Source organism: Neoarthrinium moseri (genome assembly GCF_022829205.1).
Source record: "Neoarthrinium moseri strain CBS 164.80 chromosome Unknown scaffold27_Wmoseri_CBS_16480, whole genome shotgun sequence".
Lineage (NCBI taxonomy): Eukaryota > Fungi > Ascomycota > Sordariomycetes > Amphisphaeriales > Apiosporaceae > Neoarthrinium > Neoarthrinium moseri.
In genome coordinates, this window is record NW_026055141.1 from 39,026 (window position 1) to 64,348 (window position 25,323).

Here is a 25,323-nt window from a genome sequence, read left to right on the forward strand (position 1 = left end):
AGTAATCGACCGACACTAGTGGCTGTCAACCATGCGTCATTTGTCCTTAACACAATGTAGCAAGCAGCTTGCCTGCATATGCGGTGCCTATGAGCTACAATGAGAATTGCGGAGCAGTGTAACGAATGCCTGGTAACGCCCAAAAAAGCATATGTAGGTATGAAACTGCCTAAGCACTAAAATAACCTTCATATCTGCTCTTAAACCGGTAATGATGGACAGCTGGAAGCATGAAATTTCAGACTCGAGTCATTGATAAAACTATGCCCCGACCGGGCCGGATCTCTGGTTGGTCAGTATTCGCACCTTCGTAGTTCAGACCGGGGTTCAGAGCCATGCTGTCGGGAAGGCCAGCAACAAGCCGCCACTTGAAGATGCAGTACACCTTGAAAAAGATATCCTGGCCGGACACGGCCTAGCAGTGGCCGAGGGCAGTGGAAGGCTTATCCCTGCTTCCGCCCCGACAATGTTGCATTGACAGGCCTTCAACCATATTCGCATCAACAGATGGCAAACACAAACCAGTCTATGAAAACATGTTTATTTAACAACGCCTTATATGCCTTGTTATAGCTTTTCATGGGTATGACCTGCCTCCTGGTGCCGTCAGTAGGCTGTTGATGTTGCTTCTCACTGGAGTTTGAATTTTCAAGTTAGATATAATGGTTTGCCAAGGTTCCAAACACCTGTGAAGTCCCGGTGTTTATCACAATTTATACAAAGTGCTACGAGGATGACGAATCGGATGCCGCCCGACGAGGGCGGCATCATTGGTAGGAGAGCTTCTACTACGGTCAAGATATAAGCCTTTACACGGGATCCACTGATTGCAGGAATCAGGCGACAGGACTCAATCATAGCAGAGGCATCATCCATGCATACTCCGTAGTTGGCTGCCTTATCAGAAATGGACTCGTGACCCAGATTCACCCATTGATGGCCCACGTGATTTCTTGACTATCGCTCGGCGTTAGCGAACGTGGAGCCTTTGCCCCGTATTGTATGCTGTGTAACCACAACTCATAGGGCTTGGCAAACGTCAGGTCGTGGGGTAGTCGTTATTCAAAGTTCAGCATTTCCCTGCATAGAAGCTTGCCCTTCACGTGTCCTACCTAGCCTGCATAAGGAGAAGAACGGAACGTGGGGGGCTCCGGATCGTCTGGACCTATGAGTGTAATATGTGCTGTCCTAAAGCTAATGTTTCGTTCCGAATTCTTAGCTGTATACAGAATTCCAGCACGATACTCATCAATGAGCAACGAGTGTTATTGTTGCCGACTTAAAGGATCATATCATTTTGAAAGTAACACTTGGCTTGGAAAATTTATAAAATTCCGCGCGATAGGAAAGTACACCTCATGATTGACGAGTCTTAGATAGTGATTTGGATTCCTTCAGGTTACACAACAGGAGGACTTCGGCGGCCGGGCCATCGAAAGTTTCTCTAGTATGCCTCTCGCTACTTATGCAGGAAACTTTTGTAGTTTCTACTATCTGCAGTAGTCCATCTTCTACACACGCAGACCGTCCTGTGCTTTTCTCAGACGTTTACTCAAAACACTCTAGTCTCATATCGTCGGAGGCGCCGCCGACGCTGTTAGGTAAAGATTTATATGCGCTCCCTGCATGCTTGTAATGAAGACGAACAGAGTCGAGATATCCAAGCATCATTCTGACCTGCTGCGTGATAGTGGTAGTTTAAACTGGCGATCGACATGACTAAAGCTCGTCCAACAAGGTGTTGCGCTCCATCTGACCCTTGCCCGAGTTGGGCATGCCTACACAGTTCTGGCATTACAGTAGCATGTTGCCATCTTTTCATACTGGTATTTCTAAATGACACAGCATATAAAAGTCAAAGATTCTCCCGGTCTCTGTGCATAACGTGTTCAGCTTGAGCAGCGGTTCTAAGCACTACGTATTTCCTTGGCAATTGTCTCTTTAAAGCAGTCCGATCGCCATAACGCCCATTTATCTGAGAACCCAGCCGTATTATACACTTTCCACGACACAATGAGTATGAGCACGAGGCCCGTCGAATTTACGATTTTCGATCTCCCCGTCGAATCCGAAGGTCGCATGCTCTTCAACTTGAACCTGTCCCTTATTATCATCTCAACAATTCTGATTGGCATAAGGTTCTATATTCGAGGTACAATTATGAGAAAATTTGGCCTCGACGACATATGTGCTGCGATCTCATATGTACGTTACAATATGCCAAGAAACAGAATACCTAGATGGTAACCCCTACAGATTATTTTAACAGGGCTATCAGTGCTCGAGATTAAGGCTGTAACCGTAGGCTCCGGGACTCATGTTCAAAAGATACCAGCTCAGAATATTCCCATCTTTTTTTCGGTCAGTATACGCAGACCCCCCTTTATGCGAAGCAAATTAAGCCACTAATCAATACGTATTCAGCTCTTACCCACTGGTCAATTTTTGTATTTCTGGGGTACAGGGGGTGTGCGACTTTCTATGGCTGCGTTCCATCTACGATTAAGCCAAAACAGTATGTGAAAATAGACCGTCTTGCCTTATGAACTCGCCTCCACTAACGAAGCAACACAGACAAGTTCCGCGCATGTGTCTATGCGCTTGCGTGCAGCATTCTTGCAACTACTTCAACCGCTTTCTTCTTCGAACTATTCAAATGCGAGCATGTCCCGTATGTTTAGCCTCCTTCGTATATGATGCCTTAGAACTTCAGATCTGACGTCTTCTCTCAGAGATTTGTGGGACATCGCGGCACCCAGTCGGCATTGTCGTGACTCATCCAGAGAGAGACTAATGATGTTAGCTTATTCGGCAGTCAGCATATTCATCGACATTTGCCTCGTAATACTTCCTATATTCGCACTACACTCACAGCTTAAGTTCTCAGTAAAGATTATGCCGATTCTGCTTGTTTTCTTTGTGGGGATCTTCGCTGTGATCACGGGGGTTGTCAGGTTAATCATCTTGATCAAAACTGATTTCGCGGCTGACACGTATGTTTTACCATCAACAGTGATACCGGAAAAACTTGTAAGAGCAACTGCTAATCTCCGGCACATTTCAGAACTTACAAAATGGCATTAGTAGCTCCGTGGATTGATCTGGAAGGCCACATTGGACTGTGGACTGCCTGCTTCCCAGTGCTGCACCCTTTGATTCGACTTATGAGAAACAAAATGAATTTGAAGACGTCAACATGGGTTCGAAGAAGACACCGAAGTCAGGGTAGGGCGCATGCGAAAGAATTTTCTGTCTGGCCATATAGTACATTGGGCTACATGGATAACAGATACGAAACTGGCACGAGTATAATCACGATTACTGGAGGTGAAACGAACAACGGCAACATGGCTAATATTGAACTCCCCGACCTGGAAGCTCAGGGAGGCACATCCAACACGAACCATGCCATTCTCAAACGAACAGAATTTGAGATACACACTTCAGGCGGATCAAACACAGAGTGTGAGCGCCCCGAGCCAGTAGTTATCAGGGGATAGGTGCGGAAATGTTACGTCAGGGAGTGGCTGGCGCCACAATTACACGGGTTTGGGCCTTGAAAACGAAAAGGGGAATCCACTATTAAAACACATCAGGTTATATCGGAAGAAGAAAAAGCCGGGTAAACCAGGTTGCCAAAGTATTTCGGAGCTTCATTCGATGGGCGCGATATAGTAATATGCAGATTGTAATCAAGTACCCAATGACCGAAGTTCATGGTGCAAGCTATCGCGCGGAGTAAATGTCAGGTATGGCCCTTGATGGTTTTCGTTGAACATATCCCGAATTTGGAACTCATTGACGTGCCCAATCTCATTCTGTTCCCACTTATTGCCTTGGCCAATTTCTCCAAGAGGTCCTGGTGCCTTTTGGAAGTCGAAGTACCAGAGTGTTTTGGCGATGACGAGGCTGACTTCCGAATAAGCCATGGGCTTTCCTGCACATGACCTTGGGCCCACAATGAATGGCGCGAACGCCCGATGCCTGCCCGATTCATCACTCTCGCCAATCTTGCTGTCAGTACTCACCCACCGATCGGGGTTGAAGGTGAATGGGTCGGGGAAATATTTCTCGTTATGGTGCATCGCATAGAGGTTAACCCCAAATTGGGTACCAGGTGGAATGATATGTCCATCAATGACGAATGGATCTGAACCGCGTTGCAGGTCGTCAGCTGCCTGCTCCCGCCATAACGTGGCAAGTGATGGGGGGGCCATCCGCAACGACTCGTTGATACAAGCTCGCAAGTACTTGCAGGACGCAAGCGTCGCGCCAGACTGAATAGCGTGGCCTGAAGAGAACTTGGTGCGTATCTCCTTTGCTAGCCTCTCATAACATTTCGGAAAACGCGATAGATAGAAGAAAAGAGCGCTCATAGCGGTAGCCGGCGGTGTGCCACCAGCGGTCATGAAAAATATAGCCTCGCTCCAAAGTATGTTTTCGTAGATTCCACCGGGCTTGGTATGCTCAGCCATCAGTGCGTATAAATCATATTGACCTTTGTCCTCTTCAGAAATGCGAGTGTTAATGATGTCTGTGATAATGCGTTGGAAGTCGCGACGATCTTTCGATGGCAGGGAGGTAAGTATGAAATCAAGTGACTCCAAAGCCGGGAAGTGCATGAAAGCGTTTACCCGCATCTTTGCAGCAGTAAGTAGCCTGATTATGGCGCGATTGGATTCTTCCGTTTGCATTTTTAAATCGCAGCCAAAGGCTAGCTGTCCAATGATATCGAAGCCAAGATGTTGGCATTGATCCGTCATGTTTAAGGGCTTAGTGCCATTACAACTCCGTGATAGTATCTGCATAAAAATGCCAATCTGGTGCGCCATAGTCGGTTCGAATATCCTCATTGAACGATCGCTGAGCGGCTGGCCCATGATCTGTCGTTTCTGGCGGTGTAGCTCTCTGTCGAAGGTGCTGAATATGCTGGGGCTATTGCCTAGTCGGGACGAGACGTAAACATGAGACTTGGTAATTCGCGGGCTTGTGTAAATGTCTGTAACCTGTTGTTAGAACCGGTATGCATCTTGCATCATTATTTTTATCGTGCCTTGAAATGCGGTAACAGAGTTGAACAGAAGTCTGTTTGGGCTATACCGTATTACGGGGCCTTCACTAAAATTAGTGGACTTATGCGTAAGTCGTTATAAGGCACAAATGACATCTGCAAATGAGATTTGCTGTTGCTTTCCCTTTTATCCCCCGTTGTTATTTGTTATACTGGCCATATTTGCCAGGGTTATGCCATATGTTCGTGTGAGTGCGTCTCGCTATTGCTTGGTAGCCGCCGTATCCATCAGTCAGTTTTGCGACGAGCGGTCCAGGATATTTGTGAAGCGGATGGAAATAGAGGCGAAAGATGATCAGCAATACCAACTTTATGATCAGCGTCAGTTTTCTGTGCCTCAGAGTTCTTGGAGTCTCAGACGTTCTCACATAGGATATGGAAAAGCAGGCAGCATAAACTACAAGCGTCGAAGCCAGGCTCTCGAGGCTCATCCTGACGATTCGATCGAGTATTCGAGTACATCAGGCAGTAAAGAAGACCGCAAGCAATCGATTTTCAGCTAGACTGTAGCATTTATATATTACGCCTGAAAGTTCCCGTGTTGAGATTTCGGCGGGTCGTTTTGTTGTTCGACAGAAGAACTACCAGAAACCGAAGATCAACGGATGTAAAAGTTGGTAGGCAATACGAGAAGTAAGGGCCGCATACCTTCCTGAGCCGAAAGATTCGCACAGAAAACACTGCAAACCTCTCCTCAACGGCGCAGCAGATGTGTGTTGCACAAAATAGTCAGTGCCCATAGGCGCTCCAATTCCAAGCGATCAAGTTCTAGGCGGGGCGAAAAGTATCTGCATGACTGCATATCACATTGTCCAACCTGCATATTTGATAGCGCATGTACCTGCCTGAGTCGGTTGTTTTAGCACTGGCGGCATCTGGTTCCGGGATGCATGATGGATGCCTTTCCGAATCCCAAACCCCTTGCCGACGGGTGAACACGGCATACACTGTTGGTAGAGCCGAGTCTTACACAGATTAAGTAGGGAGCGCTCGACCAATTGCATTTTGGTATTGAGGGCGATCCCTGCCCAGGGTCCTGGAAATCTGGGAGACTCAGTCCCACGACATTGATAATCAATACTTATCTTCCCCCTCAATGGTCCATAGGTCTCACAAGGAACGGGAGTGTGCTAATAATTTCCTACCACCATCATGGCTAAAAGTGTTCTCCTGGAAATTATATCAATTTTCGACAATCGGTCTCTCACACATACACCGTCTTGTTCCATCGGGACTGGCCTGTAGGTCGCGATATTCACTTTCATATTCTAGCATAAAATTTAGTACTCAAGCACTCAATCATATCTAACAATCATCTCTTTTGCAGTTCTACAAGGGGGGCTCGGTGGCGGTCGCAATCCACCATGCAGCCTCAACCCATCCGCGCACCACCATTGATTCGAGTCATGAGCATCCCATTTAACCCTTTCCCTACAAAGCATGCAGCTACAATGATCATTGCAAGATAGCCCATCATAGATAAGTACAGAAGAATGGAGACTATTCACTTCGGACAAATTCTGCCACCTCGCAGATTAGCTGGCGATAGTACTCTACACACTACTCTCTAGGCCTTACGATACGCATCACCATAGGTCTTGCAGGCAACAGAAATTGTAATATTAGCTGTTCAAGTTAACGAATTATATCAACCTATTCTAAAGCAGTCATTTGATCTAAAATTATGTACATACGCACAACGTATGAATTTAAGGACCGATATCAACGCTTGAAGGTCCGGTAACCTTCTGCACAACGTCGACGTAAAACGCCTCTGCAAGAGTTCGTCCTTCCAGACTCAGCTCGCCGGTGATACAAGACCTAACGGCTTCCATATAGCTCCGGCCAGCCAGTGGCCCCAGGCAAGGAACTTGGCTCTCTAGCAGCCATGCTCGGAAGTTTGCAGCCGAGTGAGATTTGTAGTCTTGTTGTGTTTTTGCTGTCTCAAGCATGGACCATGCGGATTTCATAAGTCCAATTTCAAGAAGAACAATGCCAAGGCTATATATATCATGCTTCGCACTGAAGGGAGGTCGGGTCTTTTGGGTTTCGGATAAGCCACTCTGTTCGGCCAGCTCCCGAGGAACACCCTGTACCTCGGGGTGCCTGTACAAATTTGACTCGGTATCCTCGAGTACATCTTCGGTCTGAGCATTCGGCCTGCTTTCGCGGCTGTACTCAAAACCTACCAGGTACGGCTTGCTTAAGTCATACTTTGTGTCATCTTGAACGAAAAACACAATGTTGTCGCCCCGAATGCCCTTGTGCAGCCATCCAGCTAAGTGCAAGTACAGCATTGCCTTGGCTAAAACCACGGCCAATGAGAAACGATCTTCCAGGAAGAAGTCATTCTTCGAAGTTTCCAAGGCATCAGAAAGGGTGCTGTATGTGGTACTCGGTATTTGGTAGAGCATACCATACTGCTTACTGAAGTCCGAGGTCCCGGTAGTGGTGACCACGCCAAGGCAGGTCAGTGTCCGAAGCTCCTCAGGCTTATTGTCAGACCTAAGAAGGCGGGCAATGTTCTTAATGCGTTGGTCCATCACCGTACCGAAAACAACACCGTCACCCCTTGCTTCAGCAAGTGTGGCGTCCACGGCTTTCCATTCTACGAGCACATCCTCGTTCTGAAATCTTCCAATAGAACGTCTCTCCTTGCCACTATACTTGGCTCCTTTGAGATCTCGCATTTTTCTATTGACGTTAATTTGTTCCAAAGCGCTGGCTCGTGCCTGCAGGTCGGTCGTAGCAGCTTTGAGTCGAGCGAGACCGATCAGTAGTGGGTCATCTACTGTACTTGGGTTGATTTCATTTAACACTGGAAGTTGCTCCGTAGGCAGCGACTGGTTCATTATGACTGGCACAGCTGGATCGTTTCTCACAGGAGGGAACAACTGATAGAGATCTCCTATCATCCTCTCAAGGTTTTCCAGTATCTTATCGGCTGTTCCGCTTTCAAGAGCCCAGCGAAGGCGTTGGTGAAGGCTGACATCTTCACGAATCGTTTCCATCTTTTTCACCCAGTACTTTCTTTCAATGGAATCTGGATCGCTGAATCGGTGCATGTTGCTGAACGAGGCAGCTGGCGTAACCTCGTGTTTCCCAGCAGCAGCAAGGAGTGGGTTCTCGACTTGAAGGCCTCCTAGATCAGCGAGAATCGAATAGATAGTCAAAACAGCTTGGACTGCTTCGTCGTTGTAGGTCTTGAATCTCTCGTCGCGGAAATAAGGCGAATCAGTTCCTTTGTGCAAGCCCCATTCGAAAGCCCAGGCCCGGAACTTTGCAGCTTGGAGGTCTAATCGTACTTTGAAGATAAGCGCATCTGTTCCTACATTTTTGTCGTGCTTCCAAAGAGAGAATCCTGTTAAGCATCCTTGAAAAACTTGTATAAAAAGGCTAGCGGCTCCAATTGCTGTGCCAGCTTGTCCGGTAGGGCTGGAGGCTTCCTCAGCCATACTCCCTTGCAGATGTTCGTAGATTCGAATATAATCGATGTTGGAAAAATTCCTCGTCAATCGGAGTGTTTTGGTGTGTGAAAGTCGCTATCACTGCCGAGGCAGAAGCTATCTTTATTTCTTCAGTTTGGGGTGCAGCCTGTACGCCTAATCTTCGTGGTGGCGTTCTAACCAGCTAATTATTGGGCGGCAGCGTGACCAGACGCGCATTCACACCACGTGGAGCTAATTGGACAGAATACGGATGGCCTGAATCTTCCTGATATCGCGCAAACATTGTGGTCTCATTGGCTATTCCAGATGTCTCGGGTCACACGGGCAGCCGGTTGGGCTCCCCAGAGTCAGCCTCGGCAGAAACGAGGCTCTTTTTTCCGGCCTTACATTTGTTCATCTACTACGCCAGCAAGGAGAAATGCCTTCTAAGCATGTTTTTATCCGCACGCAAGATCGTGCAGACACGTTCACTACTGTTACCACATTAGTCCAGTCCTAACAATGTCAGGCAGGGATGGAGGAAGTATGGCCGTCCCAGCTCCTGGCCCCACCGACCATGACTTTGCCTCCTTTTCTTCTTTAATTGTGCGGCTGTTCGACAAGTTAAGCCTTTCTCTGACTCTTCTCGGCGTCCTATTGGACGAACGTGGACCCAGCTTACCATCTGCTTCCTCTTCTGGGTCTTTTTTCCAAGTTGTTTTGGTACCCGCTCAGGATCTTCTAGAATCTCGTTTCGTGCCGGAAGACATAGGACTCGACACTAAGAGCTTGCCTGAGCTCGTTGCCTTAAAACTTCCTGTTCTTACTGATCACTCTAATAGCCCAAGGAGCCGGAAGCTATGGAGCTCCATGGCACAGGAACTCCAGATCCTCAAGAACGAACACATTTTTAAACATGCAAATATCGTCCATTTGCAAGGAGTATGTTGGCGAAAGCTTGAGTCTTGCGACACTATCATGCCTGTAGTCGTGCTTGAGGCAGCTGAATTCGGGGATCTGGCAACAGGCATGCAGAGCAAAGAAGTTCAGCAAATCCTTACTTTGCGAAAGGCTCTGGGCCTCGCAGTCGACATCGCCGCTGGTCTAAATGCTCTCCATGACGTCGGAATTGCTCATCTCGACCTGAAGCCTCAGAATATACTTCTTTTCAAACACGACAAGCTTGGCATAGTTGCAAAAATCTCCGATTTCGGTTCATCCTTGATCGTCGATGAAGTTGAGGGCGAGATCAATATACAATCAGGGACCTCAATGTGGCAAGCTCCAGGGTGTGATAGGCCAGTCAAAAAACACGATCTATACAAATTGGACATTTACTCCCTAGGACTTATAACAGCTAATCTTTTGACCGGCAATGCGATCGCCACAGTCATACTCGAGGAAATGGAACCGGAGGCATTACAAGACCTTAAAACCGGATCCGATTTTGCCAGTCTTGTGGCGAAGACAGTAGATATGGAGATGAACGGCTTCCTTGGACGAGCCTTCTATGATGAGCAAAATGGAGAAATTTTCGGGACCATAGATGAGCCAGAAGCTAATGACAGCAGGGCTTCTCAGTCTGATACAACTTCAAGGGATAGAGAAGTCGAAGATACCGCTACCTCGGCTGCTTATCTGGTTTTTCGAGCTTTAGGTAATGGGAGCGAACCGTTTGATAGTATCAGTGACTTCCTCGATCAAATTAGACTGTTGTTACACAGAATTCTGAGAATTGATTGTTTCTATCGTACGATCAGTTCATCTCTGAATTTAAACCCTCAAGAGGAAGATATCTGGCTACAGCCTGGTATGTCTCAGGTAAACCTCACTGTAACTATAATTGTACCTGCTGACCAGGAATTAGGTCTTGAAGAGCCATCACAGGAAGATCTAAAAAGGGTCTGGTTGTTCGCCAAGTCCCGTGAGATGATTCGCCAAGCCTCTGAGAACGGGAGGTTTGTGCCACTCGAACGAATTACGGACCAAGACGCCGCACACCATATTCAGACAATCCTAGATAAGTGGTGAGTGTAGCCCAATAACGCACGCCTTTTCTGATATGCAGGACGAGTGTATCGTCAGCCGTGCCGCTAATATGTCCATAGGCAGCTTCAAAAAGCCCCGAAGCCCCCAAGAGTCTTCCGCGTACGAAGCCCTGGAGCAGTACTTGAGGTATGAGCTAGCCAGCATTTACTACATTTGGTTGCTGACAGAACTTGTATTCTAGGCTGACAGGTCTCTTGGAACTCTTCGAATTATGCCTCCAGAAGTAATACGGCAGATAGCCGACCAGCTTGAGGAAATTGCCAATGATGTGAAGCAGGACGTTGTAAGACGTAGGCAGGCAGGTCTTCAATTTGCTATCATGGTAATCTCGAGAGTTCAGTTGGACATCCAAGCCACCCCATTTATCACGAAAGCCCTGCAGTTGTTGAGTCTAAGCGCAAGTCTTGGCAGTATTGAGGCACAGGGGTTCGTAGCCTGGCTATACGATACCTTCGACCAGCACCTGCCCTCAGACCTTGAAATAGACAAAATCAAGTCTTGGTTGGAATCAGCCTACCTTCAGGGCAGTGGAACAGCCGGCCGACATCTGAAAATCCTATCTGAAGAGACGTATCGTAGGGCAAAAAAGCGACTGCGAGAACAGCGCGGCGGCATTGGACTGGAGCTTCCGGAATCTTGGCATGGGCCGGACGAGCAATTTAATGATGCGATAAGTTACGTCCAACTTGGTTTCCAGGATGACGATTCTTGCAAGCGGCTCTATTCAATGTTACAAGCTTTCGCAACGACTGGGCGATATCGCCTACTGCGCAAGCTGATCCAAATAACCACTGTTGATGTCAACTTCACCAGCGAATTCGGCGAGACACCTCTCTTGATGGCTTCACGTTCAGGCCATACTAAAATGGTGCTCTACCTACTAAGGAAAGGTGCTGATCCGCGCATAGCGAGTGACGAAGGTGTCACGCCTTTACATTTTCTAAGCTCGTTTGAAGATGAGGACATGTCGATTGTAGCCGAAAGCCTAGTTCATCATAATGCTTCGTTAGAAGCTCGATCAACCAGAGCACACACCTATCACACAGTGACAGACTCATGCTATGGTCTAACAAACGGAACGCCTTTGACGTGGGCGGTCGCAGCAAATAACCTCATGGCGACCAAGACACTGATTCGGCTGGGGGCAGATCCTTTTGATGAAGCTTCTAAGCACGTGCCTGTGGGCGACGATTGGTCAACAATCTATCATACCAACCCTGTACTGTATGCTGCGATGAACCATCAGTGGCAACACCTGGAGGTCCTTCTTCCGTCTGGTATAACGGGTCTTAGATCCCGAATGCAGAGTCTCTTGGGTCGCGGGCCACTGTGGCACCTACAACATGGCTCGCGGCCTGTTGGCCCATGGGGTTTCATTGATAATTCGACCCCTTTGGATGCCTGCGTGCGGTATTCTACTCCCGGGGCCTTCAAGCGACTTCTCCTACACGGCAAGGAGCACCGGAGAGCCTTCCGAAAAACGTTTGAGCTGTTAGCGAGTAATGGCATAGACCCTCGTGCAACTAGCTTGAGGTTATTACAAGAGGCCGCACAGTGGGGTCAACCCTTCGTAATCCGCTACCTGATGGGGTGGAAGGGCGGGATCATGAGACCGTCAGCTCTTGAATGGCAGAGACTCCTCGCTCTGGCGATACGTCACCACGACAGAGTAGTTTTGAACGCGCTCCTCGAATACCGGATGTCTTATAACATCCCCAGCAAAGAATGGACAGTGTTCTTCAGAGGCATTGCTGATAGAACAAATGATGCAGATTTGCTACAGGGTCTTGTCAGTTATCTAGATCCCTCTGACGATTTTTCGGAACTTGTCAGTCGTTCATTTCATGCAGGCTGTCCGGCTGTTGGGAAGTGGTTTTACACGAACGCCAAATGTAATCTTGCCAAAGTGTACACGGATGGGCCGGCTAACGGCCGATCTCTCCTTGGAATGCTCATCGTTCGTTCAAAGCAGTTCAGCAGTGTTCTCAGCGCTGTGGAGCAATTCTTTGCTCTTCCGGGTCTTCCCGAGGAAGTGTTCTTCGATGTTGGGATCATTGGTGGTTCGAAATTCACTGCCCTTCACATGTCTGTCTTCCACGCCGAATACCGCATCGGTTCCCACATGCGGCCGCGGATCTTGGAAATGGTCTTGGAACAATACAACGAACCGTGGCAGCTGAACTTCCAAATCAAAGACGGTCCTTATAGAGGCTTCACGCCCTTGCACATTGCGGTCATAACCTGCAATGCGGAAGGGGTGAGATTTCTTCTGGATGAGGAGGATGTTGACCGAGATATGATGACCGACGCAGCAGAAACTGCTATGGACCTCGCATTGAAAAATTTCAGGTGTCAGAGCCCAATGATAGAGTTCTGGGAAGTTCCTGCAGGTAGTCGCGGGAAAGCTGACATGAGCCACTTTCACCGATCGTTGGAGATATTCACACTGCTTCGACAGGTAGGCGCCAAAGCAAACAAGTTACGGGCAGCGGTAGTGCGCACAGAACCCGATGACATTGTACTGATCACGCCAGGAGTTGAGGAAGCTGTGGTTTTTATGCCTTGTAAGTATGCCCCTCTCCCTCCCATGGCCGGCCCCCGGAGCTATCTCTTCGCTGATGCCCATATTCACGGAGTAGTTGTCCCCAAACCACTGCCAAGGGAGCTACACGATACCATATTTTTCGAGAAGACAAGCGAGCTCGAAGTTGACCACTGTTTCTTCATCGGCAATCCCGATGCGATTGGTGGAAGTGAACCTGAGGGGGCGGTCAAAGTTGATGCGACAGATTTGGTATCTGTCGATACTCCAGATCTTCCTAACCTAGGTCTAAGGAGCCAAAGTGAGGGTTGGGTCACGATTTGAGATCTACCAAGCTAGATTACCTTAGGAGTCCAGTATTGGCAATGCATCAGGCTACTATAGCAGGCTCATCGATGGATGCTACTCAGCGGGATACGCTGAGCAGTCTAGCACGAGACGGGGTCACGCGTGAGAATGACTGACAGGCCAGGCGAGGTTCGTCAAAGTGCATGGGCCAAGAACCTAAATGGACCATTACTCAATGACTACGATTCTGATGCGATCAACAGTGGTAAGGTGGGTGAGGTGCTCGTTATGGGCCGTGGACTTCGCGATTGAGCGGGCCGGCACCCGTGTGCTTGGGTTGAGAAACACAGTCAGTCCTGGAAACACGGTTCTGTTTAGATCGAGGATAAGGCAGATTGAGTCAAACATAAACGGAGAAACTCATAGCCATGTACGGCAGTAGAAAAATGAAACGAAGCGGTACCAATCAGTCGAAGCGTAAGGTAAGGCAGATTAACATGGTCTAATTTTGAAAACTCCAAGACGTTGTTTGTATCATGGCCATGGCATAAGCTCCTGTTTGCGCCGCTGGCGACAGCATCGGGATGAGCTGCGAAATATGTGGTCTTACTTAATCCATGTCGGCGCCGCAGCATCGATCCGGGGGATCGGCGTTGTGGGAAGTTCCCGAGCGAGCCCTTGACCGTTCCCGGCTCACACACACGACGGCTTGGCTGACAGCGAGGCATACAGCTGCCGTTTTTCATACGAAATGGTCGATGTGCCCTGCATTGCCCAAGCGCCAAACATGCGATGCCAAGCGGTGAGCCGCAAAGCTGGCCATTGTAGAATTACAGATGGCTCGTTTCGTTTGCGACGCTTGGCCGGTTACCAATGCAGTGGCAATTGAGAAACCTACATCATCGCAAACATTGCTGTACCAACTAACGGGTCGGTCGGTCGGTCAGGCGGTGTCCTTCGGAGCAAAGATGCTACCCAGAATGCCGGGAGAGTTGCGGCATATAACATTGGCGAATTACCGGATCCGGAAGGAGTTTGGAGAATGCCAAGTCTATAGACCCATCCGTTAGGCTTCGGGCTGTGCAAATGGTGATGAAAATTTCGTCTCATCGGGTGTTTCTCAGGGCATACAGTTGCGGCGCAATGGAGCTGCGAAAGTCAAAGCTGTTGTTAGTGAGGCTTGCCTCTAGCCCCGGCCGGCCGATCGACATGCTCCCTCCTCATCAGTGTCTCGCGTGCACGTTGTAGTGTCAGAGATATCAGACGGGAGAGTCTTGTCATGGTTTGAGGCTTTGTCCACTAAAACGTAAGTTAGCTCGGAAACGCGGTGGGGCCGCTCCAGTTCCTCCATGGCTGCGATGGCAACGACGACTCGCAAACAAAGCTGAGGTCGGGCTTAGAGGCAGGCTGTGTTGAAAAATGTTGAATCAAAAGCTCATCTAAGCTCGCGCATTACATTGCGCGCGTGGAAGGCTGGTGAGCATGAGACGGAATCCCCGGCAAGAAGTGCATGAAATGTCACAACACAGGACTTTCGAGAGCGTTCTAGAGTTGAGCCAAGGGAGAGCGAACCATTTGGGGCCTACCGCACAGAGAAAGGTCTGTCTCGGGAGCGTTGTCTCGGTCGGGGATGGCTGCCAACTACGATGCGCGAGGTATCCTTGGCAGCTTGTCCTGCAGCGTGCGGGGGGAGGCCAACGAGGCTGTGCAAATGCCCATAGCATCCAAGATCGCAGCCAATTACCGCAACACGAGTAGCCAACTCGTAATTCGTCGATGGCGTATTTGTTGAGCAAACAAAGCGGTTACAGAACTCCACTCCACAGGGCCCATCGGGACGCAACCATTTTGACTTGTTTGGTCCCTGCCGTTCGGGGCCAGATCTGGGTGCACCCGCGCGCCTACGTAGTATTCAGTATAGCACTGTACAGTCCGTACTCCCACACAGTCGCGGTGGAGGCCTGCAGTTGTAACCACGAGCGCCTTGGCTGTGAACAGTCACGTCGATCGGCTGGTGATCGTATGCTTCGCCAATAGGACAAGAATTTCAGATGCCTGGATGAGGTGCCAACATCCCGTCTCTCCGTCTGACAAGCGTCTCCAAGGCTTCTTGGGATTCCTGGGGTGGACCAGCTGTCGCATTGGGATAGCCGGTGCGGGATAAGCCCGTGCCGACGTCAGGTTGAATGTGCAGAAGTATCGCTGCGCCTTCGCGGTGGTGGCAAGTGACATTAGCCAAGGCATTGCGAGGCACTTCCTCGATAAAGCCGAGACTCTTGGAAACTCTGAAATCGCATGCCGACGACTGACCGGATCACTGGGTCGGCATCGATTGAGGCGAGCGCCTGATGGCCAACAGGATGGGGATCCGGCTTGTGTCCTGCCTCGACGACCCAGAAAATGCTCGCCATCAGAGGGCGGCTGTAAGCTGGACAGGTGTATCCGCTGGCTGCGTATACCTAGGCCTACCTTGGGTACTGTGTATTGGCTGTCGTATTGCCGTAACTATTGCTGGGAAGTTCGGATTGGGAGGGAGACATGGCCCCCTGCAGCACGTCTCCCCGCAAGAAAGACATCCCATCCCAGCTAAGCCCGGCATGTTGGCATGGATCCTTTGGTTCCAGACTTGCGACGAGAAACAAGTCATTGCTCTGCGGTTGAACGACACGCAGCCCCGGTGGGCCCAGGTAGGCGTTTCCGCCATGTGAGCTTTCGGCGCGTTGCCATCGAGAACTGGGCTGGCTGGCTGGCTGGCTGGCGCGGGCGGAGGGGTTCCCACTACGGCGGTGGCACCAGGCACTCACAGCCCCCCCCTGTGGTTGGGCCCAGAAAGTCCCAGAGCGCGGGCAGGGAGGGCGCGCTGGAAGGTCCGGCGGCGGCACCTAAGACCCAAGCAGCTAAGGTACGGTGGCTGCATGCATCACAATCTTGCATGTGCTGGGCTTGGCCACTAGGTTGTTTGTCTGCCCGTCTGCCCGCGAAACTCCAAACGGCCCTGGATCCCTGCCCGCCGCTCTGGTCCGTTTTCGACGCAGCCACCCTGCCAGTCCGTACATATACTCGTCGACCACACCTCTGTTCTGCTTCTCCTCCTCCCAGCACTACAACAACAGCAATCTACACAACTTCTTGCCAAGAAGCACCCGGCACTCGCACTTTCATCGCCATCGCTACGTCACGGTAGATCATCCGCTGAACAGCCGGGTACCTGCAGATCGTATCTTGCGCCATCCATCACGGCAACGATAGCGACGGCCAGCCCTCTGTCGCCACTCTCCAGTTGAACTTCGACCGGATCATACACCTTCCACACATCAAAATGTCGACCTCTCCGACGGATTCCTTGCCTTCGCGGCCCACATCCACACGCTCGGCTTCGCGGGCGTCATTAAAGCTCGACCTCTCCAACCTGCCGCCCCTTACCCAACCCGTCGTCCCGACCAACACCCTTCTGATCACCAACCTTGGTGACCTCGAGATCTTCCGCCCGGACAACCTGCAGACCATCCGCGATCTGATTAGCCAGACTGCTCCCGTCTGCACTTGGTCGCCTCTGAAATCGTTCCGCCGCATTGTCTGCTCGTTCGCCGACGAGCAGGCGGCCATCAAGGTTCGCTCGGTCTGGGATGGCGAAGCCGTCATGGGCGAGAGGTGCCGCGTGTACTTTGGTCAGCACACCCCGCTCAACCTGAACCAGGACCAGCACCTTGCGCTACCCGACGCCGGAAAGCTATTCTTCATCAGCCCGCCGCCTAGCCCACCCTGCGGCTGGGAGATGCGCCTCGAGGACGCGCCCAACAAGCAGGTGCACGCCGAAGATCTCGCCGATGCGCTGGCAAAGCTTCACCACCGCAACGCCGCGCCCATGGAGTCGCCCATCTCGCCCGTTGAAGGCGGTTCGGCCACCACGCGCAGTCGCAGCAGCACGCTCATCTTCCAGCCCGGCGAGGCGACCGGGTCCAGCCCCGCGTTGCCATGCATCGCGGTGGATGACATGACAGACTCCCCGACCGACATGCTCCCGAGCCCGATCGGACTGGAGAAGCCGATCATGGCACATACCTCCAGGCCGCCGGTCGAGCTTATGGGGCAATAGGAGTGACCATGGATCGATTTGAGCGTTTGAAAGTACCTTTTTCTTGTTTCTATGCACGTTCGGCGTTGGGAGGCACAACCATTTCACAGCAGGGCACGGCGTCTAAGCATAAATTTGATCAGTGGTCTATGCACCTCGATGAGAAGCGACCGGTGATGGATCAAAGTCGGCTACGGGTTTAGGGGAAGAGTACGGCGAAGAGTTGTTGATATTGGGCTTCATGATTAGTAGGCAAGTGTATCATAGAGAGCAGGGATGCCATAATCGGCACAGCACCAAAAAGTAAATGAAGCCACTACATATCAAAACGTCGTTCGGGTCTTGTGAATCTAATTTCCATCATGACGATCAAATTGAATGAGGGCTTAAGTTATCTCACCTTCTTGTTTACTACATGTAGTCTTTTGTTGAAATTGGGCATGTGTTTGGAACATTGTACACCTTTGGAATTCACACTTTTGTTGGATGCCTATGCACTCCGTGAATTACCCTGGTCACAGGTGCCAATAGCGATGGAAGCAAGGAGCATCCCGCCGGACTGTGGGGCCCAGGCAACGACACCTGAACACTTACATAAATCCGCCGACTGATCATATCAACAAAAGCACGCGTCAACCCGCTCTTCCGGGAACCCTTTGCTGCAAATTTCCGTGCCTCTGAATCGAGCTTCGCGTGGCCATAGTCATGGAAAGGCATATCTTCTGTGCCCTGTGTGGCACTATGATTGAGGCCCACGACGGCACTCCAGTAACAACCGAAGATGAACTACGCTGGTACTGTCGGGTGCGAGCAAGTAAGTCAAGGCATACGCCGGGTTTTCGGTAACTTCTCGCGCTCACATTTCATCAGTCAGAACTACATCACTTGTGAGCGATCCGTTCGTAACTGGTACCGGGTATCTGAACTTCCATAATGTGATCTGTGCCGACCCGCGGTCGGATGTTCGCTGTAGCAGCCCAGATGTGCAACTTGAGGGCCACGAGCTTGGCCACAGGTCCCAGCGTTACTGGTGCTACCCTGTCCATGACTTCTGCTGGGAACTGTTATGCTACCGAGTCGACACTCAGCTTAGCATCAGTCCCAAGAAGATTGCCCATCACCTCTTTGCACTCTTGTACAATACCCCGACAGATGGCAGCGGGGCCCTGTCGCTGTCTCCTCGCCACCACTACGGTGAAGCAGGCCCCTTTCAGCACTTGCGAGAAGAGGACTTCAGGGGCAATCTCTATAACTCGGACTGTTTCTACTTGCAGCATGATCCCGACGAGGAATTCGAGTTCGAATTTGAGCCAGAATTGGCCCTTGAGTTCCGAGAGGGCTTCTCATTACAGGACATCTCAGATCACGGCAGCGAAGACACACGAGATGCATTACGCAGCTTGCCGAGCGAGATAATATACCTGATACTGGCTAATCTTCCCTCCAGTTCTATCTGCAACCTCCGTCTGGCCTCTCGCATTGTGGCCGCACTCGCGAAAAAGCCCTACCTCCCTCAGTCGTTTTGGTCAAGTCGTTTCGAGGGTGACTTCGAAATGGCATTCGTTTTCGCAAAAAGGAGGACCGAGATACCGCCAGGTCTGAACGATTGGCGTCAGGTCTACCTTCAAGTAGAGACCATGCTGAAGTCCTCACGATTGACGTATCCCGGCTTACGGAACAGGCGTCACATCTGGTGTATGCTAGGTCATATACTTCCTGCACTCAAGCTACGCCTCGCCAATGAGAGCGGAATAGTGGACGCACCATACAGTCACTGTGACGCATTGGTTGAAGGGAAAATTCAATCCGGCGAAGTCGCCGGAGAACTCGATCATGGGTCTACGCCGCCTGATCTAGGGGATCAGAGTGTGTCTTCACCTTTGGAGCTGCGTAAAAGGTGCCGCTTATTCGAGAGGCATGCCTTGGATTGGTCCAAAGCTCCCAAAGAGATGCCCGTCCAACTTGGAATTTCTTTCCTCCACCACGATGAGCGGAGTTTTATCAGCGGTCTGAGGTTGTTGTCCATTTCTGGTGCTTCTGAATTTTCCAGAGCTGGTTACATCAATCGGGAAGATGAACAGGTGATCGACCTGAGGCCGAGTGATGCCTTCGTCAAAGCTGTCGAGTTAAATGTGACTTGGGAAGGACTTGTCGGCTTGCGTCTGATTTTGGAGAGAAACGAAAACGCAATGTCCTATTCATTCGGTAATATGGATGTAATCGGCTTCGAGAGCGGCATTGCGAAGATTGATTTTACTTGTTTGTTGAGTCAAGCTACGTTCTTGGTTGGCCTTGATGTGAGTTTCCCCCTTACATCCTGGAAAGGGTAAGACAAGGCTCATGCTAACAATGAAAAGGCCTGTAAACTCGTCTCGCTCAAGCTATTTAAGCACGCTTCTGGCGAGCTACTGCCAATAACAGAGTCTAGCAGAAGGCTCAATGGCTGGGTGCGCTACCCCAGCGACCCAGAGGAAAATGCGCCCATCCAGATATGGAATCCAAGGATGCCAAAAGAAACCGAATCAAAACAGTGGCATGGACTTATGCCTCAGCCGCAAACCTTCAACCTGTTCCTTGATATGGACTTCGGTGGACCCAGTGGGGAATGTCTTCCGTCACTATGTATGGTTACTGCATTCATGGGCGATCATCCTAGAGTCCTGTTTGGGTTTTCCTTTTCTTATGTGGACGGCAATGAGCGACATTTTGGTCATAAGCACTATGATCATCTTGGTGTCAAGCGACATTGCGTCACCCAGTCGTTCATCATTGCCGGAAACAAGGGAGAACTAATTGACAGGGTCAATGTGGTGTACGACAAACTGAAGGATCTAGTTCAAGCCGTCGAGCTTGTCACGAACTTTGGCAGACAAACGACATTCCGCTTACATGGAAATGGGGCGTATTCTGACGACTCTCATCGTTCGATAACTACGACAAACGGTTCGGGACCAGATTCGGCTATCACATCATTCCTAGTCAACTTGCAGTCCCAAGGTGGACATATTCGAGATTTCGCCCTGCGCAACGTTAAATATCCGACGAAAAACGCAAGGGACTTATTGCAAAAAGTAATGCATCCCTTGGAGATGTCTCAGACTATCTCATCCGCTAAAGAGATGTTGTCATATCCTGGAGGTCATGTCGTGACAGCCGCTAAACTTACAGGCCTCCGGGCGATTCACCTCTCAAAAGGGGATACTGCATCGTCGCGCGGTTTACATCATATTTCAGGCCTCAGGCTTGAGTATTCCAATGGTGATTACCCCTTGATAATGGGTCAATGGATCAATCAATTCGCATCCATGGAGCTTGATGCCGATGAACGTCTGACTCAGATCACGACGTGGCATGATTATACCAACAGGTTCAACCGCGTTAAGTTTGGGCCGACTATCGGTATGTCATTTGTTACGTCGAAAGGCACAAAGAGGGAATTCCTACTCGACAAACTTGACAGCAAGTTGTGTCTGAAGTACCAAGACAACCCCTTCCAGACGATAAGCAGCATCGGTTGGGTTTACAACTATCAGTGGGATCATGTGAGATTTCTCTACCAACCCACGAATAAATACAGCACCCTTATCTATGGTCCGACCTATCGCGAAGTCCCTGGCTACGTTGTGATGGACAGGCTATTTCTGCACAACGCAGAGTCTGATGGTAGCTGTTCCCCCCTGGGGTCTATCGAGGTTACCTTCAGGCATATGGGCGATGAACCAGTTGGAATATCCTTCATATACCGATCGGGACGAATGAGCACGATTGGTGTACGCGGAGAGCGTGGAATATCTGAGGATTTGGAAGAAGACGAGACGTTAACTAAACTAGAGTTTGGTGTCTTAAGAGCAAACAGACTGGGCTCTATTGTCGTAAGTCTTCTTATTAAGACACCCAATATTTCCCACTATGCTAACACATCAACCACCCCTACCAGTTCTATACAGACAAAAACAGGAAACTGACGTTCGTGCCGAAAACCCGACGGCCTTCGCCCATCAATGCCATCCACAAGACCGAAACTCACATTCTTCACCGGCTCGCATCTGCTCCCGCGTCAGACAACGAAGTCGGGACGGACAGGAAGCATGTTGCCAGCATGCCGGACGAGGTGGGCGGATTTGTGGGCATATGGGCCATACCCAGACGGACTGACGGCAGTCTTCGATACCCCATGTTGGGGACGATCTTCGAGAAGACCCTGACAGGAGTGCCAAGTGGTGGCTCTATTATTGAAGATAGTTAAGTTCTATACAGCAAGTAATAAAACGGAATGAAATAATCCTCGGATTATCAGTATGTGAGCAACAGACTAGACTCGCTGAATGTATTGTTGAGTGGGTCTAGAACAGGCTCTTTAATCATTCTCCCTCGTAAGTATCGCCATGAACATGTCAGCTTGGTCAGCTCCAGATAGCACAGAGACAATGAGAGTTCCGTTTATGCTTTGTCTACCGCAACAATGGGCGTTGCCACATGGCCGCAGCGGCACATTGTAAAAGGGGCAACGGCGCATGCTCTCTCACTTGAGAAGTGGCCGCGAGAGTTCCAACCAATACTGGCCCAAACCCCCGTTGTTGGAAAGCTGCGAGGAGGGCTGCGGGTCCTCGAACAGAAATGCATCTCCTCAGGCTCCTCTGTGGCATAATGTTCTTTAGCAACAAGTTCATGAAGGGCACCGACACTCTTGCCATCAAGCTCCTCGCCGGCTTATTATATGCTGCCGCCTGTGGGGCGCCGGTCTTGAGACTGCCGAGCCCAAGGCAGATGAGAGTCACCGAGTCGTTTTCGCAGTGTAGAGAGCAGGGCCAGGACACTAGTAGCGAGGTAGACGGGGGCGACCTGCACGGGCTACTGGGTGTGGACTTCTTGAGCTTTGGGTGTGTGGTGACTACTCCTGGAGAGTAGTGTGTGTTGTTCTCAAAGAATTCAAGAAAGAGCTTGATTGGTGTCATGGATTCAATTTTATAACACCTAAGGAGAAAGTACGCATCTCTTCTCAGATTTCAACGCCAACATGTCAGCGGTGGATGTGAGCATTAGTACCAAAGGGGCGCGTCATTTAAACGCCAAGTCGCCCTGTTCTATCGCATGAAGCACGCCAGCGCGGCTTCTTCTTTCCTTCGCAGGAAAACTGCCTCTACTGACCAACCCAAAAGATCCAGTCTCAAGTCCCCTGGGGTACGACGTTCCTCCCATTGTGTGAATGAGTGCGGAAGACGGGCCATCCAGTTTCCCTTGCGCCTAGAACGCTTCTGGCGCGAAAGTTGTCAACTCCTAAACCCCATGCATAAAGTCAAAAGGATCTCCGTCGTGGTTAAATGTGGCAAGCCTACAAGCCCGTGGCGAGTATGCCAGTCCGTGAGGTGTTGTTACCCTTCAAAGCATGAGAAGGACTGGGAAACGTGTCGTCGGGGTTTTGCTCCAGGGATGTCGATCCTAGAGCATAGCCCGGCGACTCTGCATCTGCAGGGTCCACGATGCTGTCTATCCCTTGTATATCCTTGGTTGGGACGTCGGCAGTCAGCAGTTCCATCCATGGCAGGTCTGGCATGGCGTTGCTTGTTCGAGAAGGAGTACTTGCTTCCTGGAATGGCAACGCGTGGGTAGACTGGACGGCGAGATCGCGAGGAGATATGGCGAACCCCTGAGAGTCATACGGGTCAATTTCCCGCGCGGAATCGCACTGTAACTCGTTTTGGTCGTGATATCTTCCCGGTTCGAGTTCCATTTGACCTCCGTCCACATCTTTTGCACCGGAGTCTACGGCACGGTCGTGGCCAACGCGGGTGGCATGGGGCTGAACTGTGGCCTTCCCATGGCCGACGACTTGCTGGACCTCGCCTTCGAAGTCTTCAACTTGAGTTGCGGAACTACTGTCGGGGTGAGTGCTAGGGGCACACAAGGGGTGCTGTTCCAGGTTCAGCTGGCCTCCATGCTTCGCGACGTAGAGAGGGGAGGATTTCGCCCGAGCGGCAACGTCCTCGACCTTCTGCTGGTGGGCGGCGGCGGACACATCACGAGAGGCGTTCGGACCTGGACCTGCGCTCAGCTCCTCATACACCTCCTCGGGGCATCCCTTGCCGACCTCGAAGCACAGGCAGCCGATGTCAAGCTCCAGCTGCTGGATGATTTGGTCGTTCTGGGCCTTCTTGTTCATGTCCCTCAGCAGCTGCGCGGCGCTGTGCCGGTGCTTGTAGTCCAGGTCCCGGACGTGGTCATGGAAGTGGCCGACGACGCGCGCGCGGCGCTTCTCCTGCTCAGCGTGGCTTCTCATGGCCGCCTCCTGCAAGCGCTTGTGCTTCAAGCTCCAGACCGCTAGGGCCACCGTCTCCTTCTCGGACTCTAGGCAGCGGATCTTGGTCGTCTGCTCGCGGATGGCACCGGCGAGGGTGTTGGTCTCGGCCTCGACGGCGGCGATGGCGGCGTATTGAAATCCAATGTGTGCCTGGAAAATCTCCTTGCTGGCATTTTGATGGTGAGTCGCGATGTCTTGGCCAACAGCCTCGTTCACCTCGGACTAATTTTGTGTCAGTTTATCCCCTGACCTATATCTGACAACAATGGAGAAAAGATACGAGGAAAAGTGGTAAACACACTGTTGTATAATGCTCGTTCTGACCAGCTGGACTGGGTCCTCCCAACGTCGGTCGTCCCACCTGCTTGAGGTTCTGCAGCTGCTTTGCCGCGACAGGGTCCATGCGCGAGTAATGGTCCTCGAATCGGGGCATGGACGCCATTCGATCAGCCTCTATGCCCTCAGCTGTCCACAGCACCGACGGGTTTGAAGGGACGGCATAGCACGGCGACAGGGCAGTGCCAGATTCTTGGCATACCTGGCCGTCAAACTGTTGAGGCCAGCGATCCGGGCGTTTGATCACGGGAGGCGTGTCGCAGAGCTCAGGAGAAGCAGGTCGCTGGCGAGCAATAGCAAAGGGGAGGTCTTGCTCTGCACTCTCCTTCAGTAGGTCCTTATCCTTCTTCCACGAGTTGCAGTCCTTGGCCCAGGCGAGAAAAGTACAGGGAGAGATCCGACCGGGCGGTAATTGATCCTCGTCGTCGTCGTCGTCTTCTTTGAAAACGAAGTCGGCGCAGCAGGCGCTGAACTTGTGGTCGGAGAAGTCCATACCAGGCGGCGGTTGGATGTGTTCGTGCTCGGCGGCAGGTCGGTGAAGTTCGAAGATCGAATCAACAGGAGAATTCTCCATGCACTTTTCGGATTGAAGATGGTTGCGAATATTTGACAGCGCCCTGAACATATTGGTAGATGGTTAGAACGCAGTCCAAAGTCGCGTAGCAACATGAGATAATATATCCGAGTAAGCATACTGTTTGAGATCCCGTCTTCCCTCCGAAGGCTCAACTGTATCCTTTAGAACCCCACGAAGGCGAATCCATTCAGCAAGCGGATCGTCTCTGTCTCCGCCCATTCCATTCGTTGACCCGCGCATGATGTTGTAGGCTTGCAGCATCTCCTTGGAGAATACGACAGGGCCATCTTGCGGACGGTCAACAGTACATCCTGGCAAGATAGGGGCGTCGGGCGCTTTGAGATCTACTCAAAATCAGAACAACTCGTGAAGGGTCTACTTGAACGTGTTTTGCAGGGTACAGCTTACCGGACAGGACACTTCTAGCAATGGGGCTCGTAAAGCCATCGCAAGGCATAGCCATGCTGCTACCGTTGTCAGTAGAGTTCGGGCCCATCTTGTCTTCGTTCTTGTAGACGAGGAAAGGCGTAAGATAGGCGCCTGTATGAACCACAACTTGAACTGCGAAACGGCCCTCTAGCAATGCTGAGAAAGGAGCTGCGTTCAGGAAAGGGAAGAGGTGGAGGGGAGTCGATCTTCGAATCTCACAAACGATGCGA

The 25,323-nt window shown here is 50.8% G+C and overlaps 7 protein-coding genes across 7 annotated transcripts; 4 read left to right on the plus strand and 3 right to left on the minus strand.

Moving 5' to 3' along the window:
• Window positions 1-3,692: 3,692 nt before the first annotated feature.
• Window positions 3,693-4,694, minus strand: JN550_007170 (uncharacterized protein; the record flags this gene model as incomplete). Its single annotated transcript, XM_049318991.1, has 1 exon — window positions 3,693-4,694. The coding sequence occupies one exon, from the start codon at window positions 4,692-4,694 to the stop codon at window positions 3,693-3,695; it is 1,002 nt and encodes a 333-aa protein (XP_049170744.1).
• A 2,086-nt stretch (window positions 4,695-6,780) lies between these two features.
• Window positions 6,781-8,526, minus strand: JN550_007171 (uncharacterized protein; the record flags this gene model as incomplete). Its single annotated transcript, XM_049318992.1, has 1 exon — window positions 6,781-8,526. One exon carries the CDS (start codon window positions 8,524-8,526, stop codon window positions 6,781-6,783), a length of 1,746 nt encoding a protein of 581 aa, XP_049170745.1.
• A 951-nt stretch (window positions 8,527-9,477) lies between these two features.
• Window positions 9,478-13,414, plus strand: JN550_007172 (uncharacterized protein; the record flags this gene model as incomplete). Its single annotated transcript, XM_049318993.1, has 6 exons — window positions 9,478-10,156; window positions 10,367-10,526; window positions 10,608-10,674; window positions 10,730-10,831; window positions 10,889-13,112; window positions 13,188-13,414. 6 exons carry the CDS (start codon window positions 9,478-9,480, stop codon window positions 13,412-13,414), a joined length of 3,459 nt encoding a protein of 1,152 aa, XP_049170746.1.
• A 3,283-nt stretch (window positions 13,415-16,697) lies between these two features.
• Window positions 16,698-17,474, plus strand: JN550_007173 (uncharacterized protein; the record flags this gene model as incomplete). The annotated part of the gene is made up of 1 exon (XM_049318995.1): window positions 16,698-17,474. The coding sequence occupies one exon, from the start codon at window positions 16,698-16,700 to the stop codon at window positions 17,472-17,474; it is 777 nt and encodes a 258-aa protein (XP_049170747.1).
• A 720-nt stretch (window positions 17,475-18,194) lies between these two features.
• Window positions 18,195-21,699, plus strand: JN550_007174 (uncharacterized protein; the record flags this gene model as incomplete). The annotated part of the gene is made up of 4 exons (XM_049318996.1): window positions 18,195-18,267; window positions 18,324-19,750; window positions 19,811-21,325; window positions 21,391-21,699. 4 exons carry the CDS (start codon window positions 18,195-18,197, stop codon window positions 21,697-21,699), a joined length of 3,324 nt encoding a protein of 1,107 aa, XP_049170748.1.
• Window positions 21,700-22,100: 401 nt separating this feature from the next.
• On the plus strand, window positions 22,101-22,361 carry JN550_007175 (uncharacterized protein; the record flags this gene model as incomplete). The annotated part of the gene is made up of 1 exon (XM_049318997.1): window positions 22,101-22,361. One exon carries the CDS (start codon window positions 22,101-22,103, stop codon window positions 22,359-22,361), a length of 261 nt encoding a protein of 86 aa, XP_049170749.1.
• Window positions 22,362-22,785: 424 nt separating this feature from the next.
• Window positions 22,786-25,160, minus strand: JN550_007176 (uncharacterized protein; the record flags this gene model as incomplete). The annotated part of the gene is made up of 4 exons (XM_049318998.1): window positions 22,786-23,973; window positions 24,053-24,704; window positions 24,783-25,008; window positions 25,073-25,160. The coding sequence occupies 4 exons, from the start codon at window positions 25,158-25,160 to the stop codon at window positions 22,786-22,788; spliced, it is 2,154 nt and encodes a 717-aa protein (XP_049170750.1).
• Window positions 25,161-25,323: the final 163 nt, after the last annotated feature.